Source organism: Geotrypetes seraphini, chromosome 3, assembly GCF_902459505.1.
Source record: "Geotrypetes seraphini chromosome 3, aGeoSer1.1, whole genome shotgun sequence".
In the NCBI taxonomy this organism is placed as follows: Eukaryota; Metazoa; Chordata; class Amphibia; order Gymnophiona; family Dermophiidae; genus Geotrypetes; species Geotrypetes seraphini.
The window spans coordinates 88,565,454-88,580,002 of NC_047086.1; the positions used below are offsets into that span (position 1 = coordinate 88,565,454).

At 44.6% G+C, this 14,549-nt stretch overlaps 1 protein-coding gene across 2 annotated transcripts in view; it reads right to left on the reverse strand.

Moving 5' to 3' along the window:
• The window catches only part of YWHAQ (tyrosine 3-monooxygenase/tryptophan 5-monooxygenase activation protein theta), a 50,326-nt gene that overhangs the window by 17,401 nt on the left and 18,376 nt on the right, over positions 1–14,549 (reverse strand). For both annotated transcript variants that reach the window (XM_033938410.1, XM_033938411.1), the window contains exon 3: positions 7,819–7,942. In XM_033938410.1, the coding sequence (XP_033794301.1) occupies positions 7,819–7,942 (124 nt within the window). The remainder of the gene's footprint in view (positions 1–7,818; positions 7,943–14,549) is intronic.

The following is a 14,549-nucleotide window of genomic DNA, read 5'->3' on the forward strand; positions in this document are numbered from 1 at the left end:
AAAATTGGGGAAAAAAAAAAAAAAGAGGAGTGTGGGACCTAAATCAATGCAGCATAACCCAACATTTTCAAAGAAAATATTTGGATAAAAACATGCTGCAACCTCTCTTGCTCATACCTACCACAAATTAAGTATTTTGCTTTGCATTGTGATATTTCATCATTTTATTATTTCTACAGGCTTTGTCCACATTAGTTGAGCTGCCATTATTAAAGATCAGTAATCCCACAAACTTTGCTTCTGCTGATCTCTAGGTTGCCTAAAAAACACTGAATGGAAAATCTATCTATCATCCACCACTATAGGACCACAGATGTTACTGCATTTGGCTCTACCACTAAGAGGATTGTCCTTCTCCACCCCTTTGTCTTCCCCATGTCCTTTCCACATCCTTCTCCCCCATGTCCTTTCAGTGTCTTTCTCCCCCCCCACCGGCTTCCCTATGTCCTTTCAGCATCCTTCTCCACCCCTTTGTCTTCCCCAGTGCTTTCAGCATCTTTCTCCCCCCTCAGTTTTACCCATTTCCCTTAAGCGTCTTTTCCTCTTCACTCCACCTTTCCTCCCTTTCTCTCTCCCTGCCCCCTTACCCCGCCCGACAACAGAACAGGCCCGGTCCGACAAACCTCCCTGCCCTGTAGCCGCGAATCTAAATTACCTTCTTACAGCTGCTGTAAGAAGGTAATTTAGATTCGTGGCTACAGGGCAGGGAGGTTTGTCGGATCGGGCCTGTTGTCGGTCGGTCGGGGGAAGCACCACAAAGGTAAGGGGACCTGGTCAACTGTGCTGCACCCGGGCCAGACCGCCCTCCCCGCAGTACGCCACTGCCTTTTCCCTATCTGCCCTGCCGCAGCACACAGCCGACCGGAAGTCTTCCCGATGTCAGCGCCGACGTCGGAGGGAGGGAGGGCTTTGCTTAAGCCCTCCCTCCGACGTCAGCGCTGACATTGGAAAGACTTCCAGTCAGCTGTGTGCTGCAGCAGGGTAGGTAGGGAGAAGAGGAACCTCGCAGCTGAGTACATTCAGCCCCGCAGGAGCCCCTCAACCCTCGGCGGCATCCCCACACGATTCCCACGACCCTAGGGGGTGTCCCCACGGGATCCCTGTGACCCGAAGGGGGAACCTGCGGGTCCCGCAGGATTCCCGTTATCCCCGTTAGCTCTCTAGTGTGCAGCACCTTTCCTTTCCCTCCCCTTCTGGCAGGTCCAGTAACACCCTTCTCTTTCCCTCCCCCCTGTCTCCAACAGTACCTCTCCTCTCTAGTGGCAGCTCACTATGCTTTTAACATCCCCACAAAGCTGCCACTAGCATTAGTTTAGACGCGGTTCCATCAAGCAGCCTCAGGGCCTTTGCTAGGCCAATCCACTTCGATAATGCAACTTCCTCTTTCGTCAGAGGCAGGCCAGTCTAGCAAAGGCCCAGAGGCTGCCTGATAGAACCACATCTAAACTAATGCTAGCGGAAGCTGTGTGGGGAAGTTAAATGCACACTGAGCTGCCTCTGCTGGTCCGGGGGTGGGGAGAGAAGACGAGGAAGGCAGGCATCTCGAGAGATAAGTGATGGCAGCAGCAAGTTGCTAGACATGCAGCACTAGTGCTGTACCGTGTGTCGAGAACCTTTCGGCAAGAGGCACGTCATAGAAACAGATGGCAGATAAGGGCCATGGCCCATCAAGTCTGCCCACCTCAATAACCCTCCCCTACCTTTCTCTGTGAAGAAATCCCACTGGCGATCCTATTTTGTCTTAAAATCAGACACGCTGCTGGCCTCAATTACCTGTAGCGGAAGATTATTGCAGCGATCAACCACCCTTTCGGTGAAGAAGTATTTCCTGGTGGTCACCATTTAGTTTCCTGCCCCCGATTTTCCACAGATGCCCTCTTGTTACTGTGGGGCCTTTGAAAAAGAAGATATCCTCTTCCACCTCGATACGGCCCGTGAGATATTTGAACGTCTCGATCATGTCTCCCCTCTCTCTGTGTTCCTCGAGTGAGTATAGCTGCAATTTTTTCAGCCGTTCCTCATACGGAAGATCCTCGAGTCCCGAGACCATCCGGGTGGCCATTCACTGGACTGACTCAAGTCTCAGCACATCTTTGCGGTAATGCGGCCTCCAGAATTGTACACAGTATTCCAGATGGGGTCTCACCATGGATCTATACAATGGCATAATGACTTCGGGCTTACGGCTGACGAAACTCCTACGTATACAACCTATGATTTGTCTAGCCTTAGATGAAGCTTTCTCCACTTTCTTGGCAGTCTTCATGTCCTCACTGATGATCACCCCTAAGTCACGTTCTGCTACAGTCCTTGCTAGGATCTCACCATTAAGGGTGTAAGTCTTGCATGGATTTTGGCTGCCAGGGTGCATGGCTTTACATTTTCGGTATTGAAAATTAGTTGCCAGGACCTGGACCAGTGCTCTAGTAGGAGTAGGTTGTGCACCATACTGTCGGGCATTGAGTTTCAGTCAGGCACTGTGCTTTTGTCTGTTGTGTTCTTGCCTACTACATTGCATAGTTTGGCGTCATCGGCAAATAGCGTTATTTTACCTCAAAGCCCCTCAGCCAAGTCCCTTATGAAGATGTTGAATAGGATCGGGCCCAAGACCAAGCCCTGCGGCACTTCACTGATCACCTCCGTCGTTTGAAAAAGAAGCTATCCTCTTCCACCTCGATACGGCCCGTGAGATATTTGAACATCTCGATCATGTCTCCCCTCTCTCTGCGTTCCTTCAGTGAGTATAGCTGCAATTTATCCAGCCTTTCCTCATACGGGAGATCCTTGAGTCCCGAGACCACACTCAAGGTCATGAAGAGGTTAGTTTTTATTTTCTTCCTGAAGTTCAATAGATCTTCTAATGATCTTATGCAGGTAGGTAGTTGATCCTGGAGGCATGGCTGGTAGTGCAAGATTTTTTTTCTAGCATTCTCAAGGCAGGAGAGTACGTCCCTAGGGCATTGAGTAGTTACTTTTTTTCTTGCAAGCGAAGTGGTTAATTCAGGGCATAGGGCAGAAGTTTGGAGACTATATAGGCCGGTACCATGTCATGGAAGAGTTTGCAGGCCATTACTAGGCCTTTGAATATATATCGTTTGTCGATCAATGGGCATCACACAACACAGGGGCAACTGGGTCTCGTATGTGGATATTCTTCAGGAGTTGATGGCTGCCATTTTGTACTCGTACTCATGGAGGTTTTTTGTAGCGAGCTCATTTAGGAGCATGTTGCAGTAGTCCACAAGAGAGAGGACGAAGGCATAGAGAAATTGAGAGAAGGCTGGTTCCGAGAAGTATTGTCTGATTTCCCATAGTTGCTGGAGGTAGAACAAGGCAGATACTACTTGGGAGATAGGGACAGGCTGCTGACTTTGTCTTGGCTGTCAGGGTGGCTGATTCCCAAGAGATCAACTGTCGGACAAGTTCAGGATCACCTTTCTGTATTCAGAGTTTCTTGTTTTTGGCAGTTGTGTAGTTTGGAGAGTTAAGCATCTCAGTTTGAGCCTAGCGGTAGGTATAGTTGTATGTCAGTCATCGGCAAAGGAATGGATTTTATGTGGTGTTTTAAAGTTATGTCCATTAAGTCAGCTTTCTGTACCTTCTACTCTATTAACTCCTACAATCCATCCCTTTTATTTTGATGCACCATATACCTGGAATAGATTTCCAATACATCAAGCTCTGTCTTTGGCTGTATTTAGATATAGGCTAAAAGCCCATCTTTGAGGCTGCTTTTAACTTATAAATCCTATTCACTTGTAAAAGTGCCCATGTCTATTTTAATTATCACCATAAGCAATTCCAGTGTTCTCCTTAGCGCCTTTTAGCCGGGTGCTGCGCCTGGCTAATTTATGTGAGCGCCTGGCTGTCATCTGTCACTGCTGCTCAACACTGAAGAGCCGCCGAAAGTTCAGCCACCATAAATTCCCGCCTGACTTTAAAAAAACAACCCCAAAATGGCACCATATGAAGCATCACTTTTGCAAGCTAAGTCACTTTATAAGCTAAGTACTTTAGTGCATATTTATTTAAAATATTTAAAATCTTAAAAAATAAATTATTAAAACTCAAGGATCCGATGATGATTTGGAGCGTAAAGCCAAGCACCGTGAAAGATATTTGAGTGCTTGGTGGCCCGGCTGAGGATCAATAAGACAGTAATATACCATTGATATGACGTGCAACACAAATATTGGATTAATTCTAACATTTTAATCCAAGTTATAGACAGCTCTTCATCTAAGTAGTTTTGAAATAGTGCCACAGGAGACTTAGTATTAGTAGTAAACATTATCATAGAGAATTATTATACAAGTGGCCTAGTACATTAGACTACAAATATGATTTTAATTGAATGCCAGACATGAAAACTAAATAAATTGCTGGATGGTATCTTGAGTGGTAATCTTTGAATCCAGAATATATTATCTGGCATTAATCTGCAGGCTCTGTACTAAAAGCTTGGAGACATCAGCCTAGAAAATAAGGGCTGGCAGAAAGCACTTAAGTTGCAGAATAGCAATAGCAACACAGCATCCAGACCAATATCCTTTAATACAAGTCCAGGAGGCTAACAGCAGCCCTCATTCTGGCTTTTTCTACTACTCTTTCTTTCTACTTAGCTTCACATCAGAAAAAGGAAGCGTATGAGGAGGAAGAAGTATGCATTTGATGGAAAAGAAAATATACTAAGAATGTACGAGAGCGGTTTGAAAAGTTTTGTAAAAAAGCAAGCTAAATAATGTAGTCTCAAAAAGGGCTATACTTTAGTCCAGAAAGTTTTCCAGTTTTTTCGTAAGTTCGTTATTTTTCCTACAACGCAAAAAAAAAAAAAACCTGGAAACTTGTGTATAGCCCTCACTGGAAACTACATTATTTAACTCGCTTTACCAAAAACTTTTCAAAGCCACCCTCGTATTTGCAAATGCCCATCTCCTTGAGAATGCTCCAAACAAAAAATCTGAAGGCAAGCTAGTGAGGTGGATGTCACTGACATGCACTGGTCAGTGTTAGCCTCACATAGAAGATTTGTTGACTCTCCTTCAACTCATTTGCATTCAAAGTCCGAGAATACAAGAAAAGTGGATCTGCACTGTGCTTCCCACTTGATAATGTGTAGCCAAGATATTTTAAACGATTATCCAGTCATACCAGAAGAACCCCCCCCCCCCCCATTTACAGTAGACTAAGCTTCTGTGCTTGCTTGATATCAATTCCCGGTTCATTACTCTGTCTCACAATGCTATGGATGTCCATATTTTTTTTCACTACTTACCACTGTTACACAAAAATAAAATCTTTGTTTTATATTCTCCCTATATAGTAGAATCTCAGTTATCCGACACCCATGGATGCCAGATAACTAGTTTCTCGTTAAGAGTGTAAATTTAAAAATAGTTGGTGTCCCCCCCTTTCTCCTTTACCTGAAGCAGCAGAGTAGGTTTCAACAACCACCCTCCCTCCTCACCAGACAATATAGCGACAGCCAGCGAGCAGAGGAAGTGCCAATAAAGAGGCAGCATCTGGCCAGCCCTGGCAGAGCCTTTCCTCTGATGTGTCACTTCTGACACGGCAGAGGAAAGGCCCTGACGGGGCTGGCCAGATGCTGCCTGTTTACTGGCACTTCCTCTGCTCGCCGGCTGTCGCTACATTGTCTGGTGAGAAAGGGAGGGTGGTTGTCGAGACCGGCTCTGCTGCTTTGGGAACAAGGGGGAGAGGGAGATGGGAAGGTTATTGGATCAGAAGCACCACTTTGGATGTTGTCTTAAGAGTGGGGGGAAGACAATTTCTTTTTTTTGCCAGTTGGTTCAGTGTCTGTTAATTGAATGCCAATTAGCCGAGATTCTACTCTATTTACCTTTAGTGAAAAGAGAAACATAAGCTTACTAGAAGTATAAGGTTCCTTAATCTACAATAGAAGGGACAAAACCAGAGTAACAAGAGTAAAAAAAAAGGGAAGATAACAGAGAACCTAAGCAAGGAATGCAGTGTCACCTTCAAAGTCATATACTCTTCTCCCTCCGAACCAGCAGTTTCAGTATCCGTGGATTCGATTCGCGATTTTTTCCGGACCTTCCCCGCCTCCCTCCCGGCATCCCAGACCTTACCTGGTGGTCTAGTGGGCTTTCGGGGCAGGAGCGATCTTCCTGTGCTCCTGCCCCATTCAGATCACTCATAGAAAATGGCTGCAGGTATCAGCATAGCTATCGCTAACATTCTGCATTTTTAGTTGACATTACTTATGTCAGCGAAGGCCTATGGGAAATTATATCAATCTGACTCTGGCATGTGAATGCAGATAGACCATGAGGGCAGGGAGACTGTTTTAAGTAGCCCTGATTGATATGTTTTAAGTAGCCCTGATTGAATCATGATTAGCTAAAAGGTGTTAATGTGTTAATGTCTGATTAAGAGGGTGCTTAGGACAATGGGTCCAGGTGCACAGATAACTAAAGTTAATCAGAAACTATTATCAGAGACAGACTGGAAATACATATATGACCATAGCCTATTCTTCAGCTGTCTAGCACAAGTTTACTAAGGAGGGGGAGATTTAACTTCTATTGAAGCTCAATAGTTTTCTATATTCAGAATAAGATTCCAAGCTATAAAAGCCTCCTCTCTGCAACACACAAAAATCTATCTATATATCTATATCTCTTGTTCTTTCTTTCTTTCTCTCTGGCTCTCCCTAGAACTTCAGACTCTCTGTCTCTGAACTATGTAAGGCAGGGAAACTGCTTTGCTCTCTACTTAATTGTAATGCTTAATTGTTGTAATGCCTATGAATACTATTTTTCTGTAAGGCTATTTCTATAATATATTCTTTATGCAATCACCTCTGGCTGTGCCTTCTTGATTCTACTTCCTGGTGAATGTTCAGTGAGGGAACTGAACCTGGGACCTGGCGTTTGTAAGGGCGCCTCTCAAGTGACCCCACCAACCATATATTGTGGGGGCCACTAACAAACCTTACAGCAGGGAGTTCCCGTCGTAGTCTCGAGAGACTACGGGAACTCACGGCAGCCATTTGCTATGAGTGATCTGCATGGGGCAGGAGCGTAGGAAGATCACTCCTGTCCCGAAAGCCCGCTAGACCACCAGGTAAGGTCTGGGATGCCGGGAAGGTCCAGAATGAGGCAGGGGTGGGTCAGAGCCAGCCGAAAACTTATTTGCGATTTTTCACACTTCACGGTCCGGCTCTGCACCCAACTCCCACGAATACCGAGGGAGAAGTGTATAGACAATTATGTATGTCTAGACAGATACCACCACAAGAGTGGCTGTGGAAGTCCTTCTTTGTTTTACATTAGTAGCAATACCTGTTGTGCAATGCCACATATTTCTGTTCAATACATATGTCTGAACTTATACTTATCTTTTCATACTAATCACATAGTATTTTGTGTGGTGGGCAGTCCAATGAAGTTCACTGCTTGCCCTGGATCAGTAGCTTAAAAATGTTGCTACTATTTGGTCTTTTTACCAGGTACTTGTGATCTGGATTGGCAACCATGAAAATGGGATATTGGGCTAGACCAGGAATCTCAAAGTCCCTCCTTGAGGGCCGCAATCCAGTCAGGTTTCCAGGATTTCCCCAATGAATATGCATTGAAAGCACTGCATGCACACAGATCTCATGCATATTCATTGGGGAAATCCTGAAAATCCGACTGGATTGTGGCCTTCAAGGAGGGACTTTGAGACCCCTGGGCTAGATAGACCATTGGTCCGACCCAGTTAAGGCTATTCTTGTGTTCAGACCTGTACTAAAGCACTGACCAATCCCCCCCCCACCTGTTTCAACCATCAACTTACGTGTTCTGTCATCTCCACTTGCTACTTCTGCAAGATACCGGAAATAATCTCCTTTCATTTTAAGGTAGAAAACTTTGCTCTCGGGATTAGTTGCAATAGCTATTAAAAATTTATCCAGCAACTCCTGAAACAAGAAAAGAGAAAAGATAAGTACAATACTATGGTAAAGTCATGAGTTAATATATGCAGAATAGACCGTCCACCTTGGGTTCAGGTTTAAAAAATAAATAAATAAATAAAAAAGGCCAAGGTATTCATCGTGCAAAGAATTTCATACTGATATCAATGAGATTAAATTACTTAGGTCTGAAAAGAAGAAAATTTACTAATGAAGAATTCATTTGATAGCACCCACTGAAAGACTACGAAATGGCAGGGGGTAGCAGCGACATCCTATAGTCTAGCTTTCATGTATACAAGTTTCAAGTCCAAGTTCATTACATTTGATATACCACTTAAATTAATCCCAATTGGTTTAGATAAAAAGAAAAACCTTTGTACAAACATTAAAAAGGGGGGGGGGGAAGGATATACTCTGACTAAAATACTGTAAGTATAAACTGGACACAAAAGGGAAAACAATAAAAGGATACATCATATAAATCAGAGGATAAGGGAAAGGAGGGCATGATAACTGCAAAAGAGTAGCAAGAAGTAGAGTGTGGGGGTTAGGAGCAGAGCTGGTCCACGAATATGGAAAAATCACAAATAACTTAAGGCTGACTGACCCCACTCTTGCCTCCCTCCCCATACTTACTTTTTAAAGCCTGGTGGTCTAGCGGTGAAGCAGGCCAGGAGTGATCTGCCCCATGTAGAGCCGGAAACAAAAATGGCTGCTGTAAGTTCCCGTGAGACCATGGGAACTCATGGCAGTCATTTTTGTTCCTAGTTCTGCACAGGGCAGGAGCGTAGAAGATCGCTCCTGCCCTGCTTCACTGCTAGACCATCAGGTTTTAAAAAGCAAGTAAGTGAAGAGGTCCAGGAGGTGGGGGTGGGTCACCCAGATGAAAACTGAATAACCGAAGTCACAAATTCTGAACCTGCAAATATGGAGGGGGGATGTGTAATTCTAAGGCTGATGTGGAGTTTAAATATGGAAAGCATCTTGGAATAGGAAAAGTTTTAAGGCCTGATTTAAATTTAGCGGTGCAATGCTCTTGTCCAAGGTTGATAGGGAGGGAATTACACAGTGATGGTGCTACAATGGAAAAGATGGTTTTATGGGTAGCGTCATACATTATATAGCGAAAGGAAAGAATTGTAAGACGAAAGTGTTGAGTTGATCAAAGCAACCTTGAGGTAGTATATGGTATCAAAAATCAGTCAATGAATGCCGGAAAATGATCAGACTGGACTTTGAACGTGAAGAATAATGTTTTAAATGTGATCCTGTGCACTACTGGTAACCAACCAGCGTGCGTCTTTTAGGAGAGGTGTAACATGGTTATTTTTTGGTTTTGTAGATTTTAACTGCAGTATTTTGTACGATTTGGAGCCTTCTGATTTTCTTTTGTGTGATGCTCTATAGTTAGTAGAGGAGCCAGGAAAAGATTAAATATTCTGTTCTTTCACTCATGTTATTCAAAGACAGATTCCATGAAAAAAGTAATTTGTGCTTTAAAAGCTACATAAAAGTTGTAAAGCAAGGATTCTCCAAAGTTAGATGGGTCCCGGTAACCTCCACAAGTTTAAAAAGCCTGAAGTCCATCCCACTATTCTCTATCAGCTTCAAGTTGGGCCCTTTCTAGTCTACCTTAGTGTCTTCCTCTAACATTACAGGTACACTACTATTTCAATACCCCCTATGGCTACCTCACCACACCCCTATATCTATCTGCTGTTTGACTGTATGGATTATAGCCTCATTAAAAAGAATGTACATACATTATGCCCTTTAGTCCACTTATAAATTGCCTCGTGGCTCTTGCTATCTTAAGAGAACCTTCCCGAGTCACACTGTTTTGAGATTAGAACACTCATATCAGGGTGCCAGGGAAAGGTAGACCAAGCGCACACCATAAAGCCAGGAGGAGGATAAAGTGGATAGAGCCATCTGAGTGACTAAATTCAACTCCTGCAAAGACTCAGAAAAAAGGTCTGGCAAAACCGCAGACAACCGTGGGGTTGCAGATCCAGTAGTGTCCCTGAATCAAGCACTAAACAAGGGGTCAACAAGCTGATCATAAGGGTTTCCCAGATTGGGATCAAGCAGTGCAAGAAAAGTGGATGACTGAGCCAAGGACGTGCTCCTAGAAGCAACGACAGACGCATCGAAAGCGGAGCAGGGCTGCACAGGGGAAGAACGCCAGCTTTGAAACTCATTCCACAAATGTAGTGTTCTCCCCAGAAATTTTTTCCAGCCGGGTGGCATGAAAAAGTAGCCGGGCGGGGCGGAGAAATTTGGTGGTTAGAATAGGGTCATTAAATCCAGTGGCATACCTAGTATATATGACAGCCAGTGCTGATCATTTTTTAACAACCCCCTCTTCTATATAAAAAAAGAGATTTTTAGTAATAATCCATGAGTCACACAACAAGGGTGCACCTAGGAAAAGGCAGCATCTAACACTGCAGCGAGCACTAGAACACCAACACATACATTGTAAAACTAAACAAGCCAGATCCTGCAGTCAACTGATCTTGTAATCAATGCTAACAGAAAACCATGTCCACCTGGACAACAGGAAGAAATCGACCAGTACATGGAGGCTGAACTGAGGCAGGTATGCAGAAGCGGAAATGTGGTGGTGATGGGGGACTTCAATTATCCTGGGATAGACTGGAGTATTGGACACTCAAACTGCGCAAGGGAGACCAAATTCCTAGAGGTCACGAGGGACTGTTTCATGGAGCAACTGGTCACGGAACCAACACGGGGCCATGCCACTCTTGACCTAATCTTCAACGGACTAGGGGGGCAAGCAAAGGAGGTGGCGGTATTAGCCCCGCTAGGTAACAGCGATCACAACACGATCCTGTGCAGGCTAGAAATTGGATCATCAAAGGGGAAAAGAACCACAACGACAGCACTCAACTTCAAAAAAGGAAATTTTGATGCCATGAGGGAAATGGTGAGAAAGAAACTCAAAGGCAACATAGGAAAGATGGAATCCGTAGAAAAAGCCTGGACCTTACTCAAGTGGTCTGTGCACGAAGCACAAAACCTGTACATCCCCAAGTTCAGGAAAGGGTGCAAAAAAAATAGAACAAAAAACCCAGTGTGGATAACAAATGCAGTGAAGAAGGCGATAAGCGACAAAAAAGCATCATTCAGAAAATGGAAAAAAGACCAATCAGAGGAGAACCAAAAAGTGCACAAAGAACACCAGAAGGAGTGTCACCGACTGGTTAGAAAAGCAAAAAGGGAATACGAAGAGAGACTGGCAGAGGAAGCAACAAACTTCAAGTCTTTCTTCAGATACGTCAAGGGGAAGCAACCGGCAAGAGAAGAGGTGGGACCATTGGATGATGGAGATAGAAAGGGAGTAGTAAAAGAAGAGAAAGAAATAGCTGACAAGTTAAATGAGTTCTTCACGTCAGTCTTCACGAGGGAGAATACAACCAACATTCCGGAACCCGAGGAAATCATAATAGGAGACCAAAATGATAAGCTGGTCAATTTAAAGGTAAGCCAAGAGGATGTACTCAAGCAGATAGACAGACTAAAAAGCGACAAATCGCCAGGTCCGGACGGCATTCACCCAAGGGTACTCAAGGAACTAAAAAACGAAATAGCGGAGCCACTCCGACAAATATGCAACCTATCCCTAAAAACCGGAGAGATCCCGGAGGACTGGAAAATAGCAAATGTCACGCCCATCTTCAAGAAGGGCTCAAGGGGCGACCCAGGAAACTACAGGCCGGTGAGCCTGACCTCAGTCCCGGGAAAGATGATGGAGGCACTGATTAAGGACAGCATCTGTGAATATATCGAAAACAATGTGCAGCTAAAACCGAGTCAGCATGGCTTCTGCAAGGGTAGGTCTTGCCTCACAAACTTATTGTACTTCTTTGAGGGGGTGAACAGCCAGGTGGATAAAGGGGAATCTATAGATATCATTTACCTTGACTTCCAAAAAGCCTTCGACAAGGTACCACACGAGAGACTGCTCAAAAAGATATGGAACCACGGGGTGCAAGGGGAGGTCCACCGATGGATCAAAAACTGGCTGGCAAACAGGAAACAGAGGGTTGGCGTAAAGGGCCACTACTCGGACTGGAAAGGGGTCACGAGCGGAGTTCCACAGGGGTCGGTGCTGGGACCACTCCTGTTCAATATCTACATAAACGACCTAGAAGCGGGAACCAAGTGTGAGGTCATAAAATTTGCAGATGACACCAAACTATACAGCAGGGCTCAAACGAGGGAAGACTGCGAAGATCTCCAAAAGGATCTAACGCAGCTGGAAAAGTGGGCCGAAAAATGGCAAATGAGCTTCAACGTAGGGAAATGCAAGGTCATGCACGTGGGGAAAAAGAACCCGATGTTCACTTACAAAATGGGGGGAACACCACTAGGGGTCAGTAACCTGGAGAGAGACCTGGGAGTGATGGTAGACGCAACACTGAAGGCATCGGCGCAGTGCGCCACGGCCTCAAGGAAAGCTAACAGAATGTTGGGTATCATTAAGAAGGGTATCACGACCAGGACGAGGGAAGTCATCATGCCGCTGTATTGTGCAATGGTGCAGCCGCATCTGGAGTACTGTGTCCAGTACTGGTCGCCGCACCTCAAGAAGGACATGGCGGTACTAGAGGGAGTACAGAGAAGAGCGACTAAACTGATAAAGGGAATGGAAAATCTCCCATATACCGACAGATTAAAGCAGCTAGGACTTTTCTCCCTGGAAAAGCGGAGACTTAGAGGAGACATGATAGAAACCTTCAAGATCCTGAAAGGCATAAAAAAAGTAGACAGGGACAGATTTTTCAAATTAAGGGGCACCACAAGTACAAGGGGGCACTCGGAGAAACTGAAAGGGGACAGGTTTAGAACAAATGCTAGGAAGTTCTTCTTCACTCAGAGGGTGGTGGATACATGGAACGCGCTTCCAGAGGCTGTGGTAGACAGGAACACATTAAATGGTTTCAAAGAAGGTTTGGATAGATTCCTAGAAGAAAAAGGGATTGAAGGGTATAGATAGATATATATGGGCTTGATGGGCCACCGCAGGAGCGGACCGCTGAGCAGGATGGACCTCTGGTCTGCCTCAGCGGAGGCAACTTCTTATGTTCTTATGTTCATACACAAAGATGACAGAAACACCATAGAAATATGTAGACAAAAGTTAAAATGAACCGCCAAGAAACCAGACTCTGCATACAATACAACACCACAGAAACAGTGACACATGTCCCCTAATACTGTGCAAAATATAAAGACAGTAGATGTAAATTTGAAAAAACTGATATATAACAATCACCACTTTACAAATTAATAAATAGAAATAAAACAAACAACGAGAAATAAGAAAATACCATTTTATTGGACTAATCCATTTTTCAATTAGCTTTCACAGGCCAAATCTTTCTTCAAGACAGTACAATATACTGCTGTTATGGTATCCTGTCCTGACCCGAGAAAAGGGGTTTAGCCCACACACACAAAAAAAAAGCCTTATTTCCTATTTATAAACTTCTATCAATATAGGTTACAATACTACTTAATTCTACATAAAGCAACAACAACAAAAAAATTTCTACCTTTTGTCATTTCTGCTTCAATCATCTTCTCTTCGTTCTATACAGTGTTTGTCCTCTCTCCCTTCCATGCAACATCTGCTCTCTCTTTGCACCTTCCATCCAGCCTCTGGTCCCCCCCCCTCTCTTTATCTCTACCCCTTCCATCCACTGTCCACCCTCTTTCTGCCCCTTCCATCTACTGTCCACCCTCTCTGCCATACAGCATCTTCCCTCTTTTTATGTCCCTTTAATAAACTATATATCCTGTGCCCTTTCTCTCCTTTGTACACGATTCATCTCAGCTTCACCCCCTCTCCATTTTTCTGTCTCCATTTCCTCCCCTATGCTCTGGCATCCCTCTTCTCCTTTCCTTAATTTCCATTCCACCCCATGGTCTGGCATCTCTTCTCCTTTCCTTCCTTCCTACTCCACCCCATGGTCTGGCATCTCTCTTCTCCTTCCACTCCTTCCCCCCATGCCCTGGCATTTTTCTCCTCTCTCTTTGCTCTGGCACCTTCGCTCCTTCCTTTCCCTCTGGTCTGGCATTTATCTCCTTAGTTTCCCTTCCCTCCCCTCATGCCCTGGCATCTCTCTCCTCCTCTTCCATCTCCCTCTCTCCTTCCTTTCCCCTGGTCTGGCATCTGTCTCTTCCCCCATATGCCCCCGACATTTCTCCCTCCGTACCTTAAGAACGATATGGAATTACTCGAGAGGAGAGCAACACGTCTGATAAAAAGGATCAAAACCTTTCATATGCTGAGAAATTGGAGAAACTGGGTCTCTTTTCCCTGGAGAAGAGGAGACTTAGAGGGGATATGATAGAGACTTACAAAATCATGAATGGCATAGAGAGAGTAGAGAGGGACAGATTCTTCAAACTTTCAAAAAAATAAAAGAACAAGAGGGCATTTGGAAAAGTTGAAAGGGGACAGATTCAAAACAAATGCTAGGAAGTTCTTATTTACCCAACGTGTGGTGGACACCTGGAATGCACTTCCAGAGGACGTAATAGGGCAGAGTATGGTACTGGGGTTTAAGAAAGGATTGGA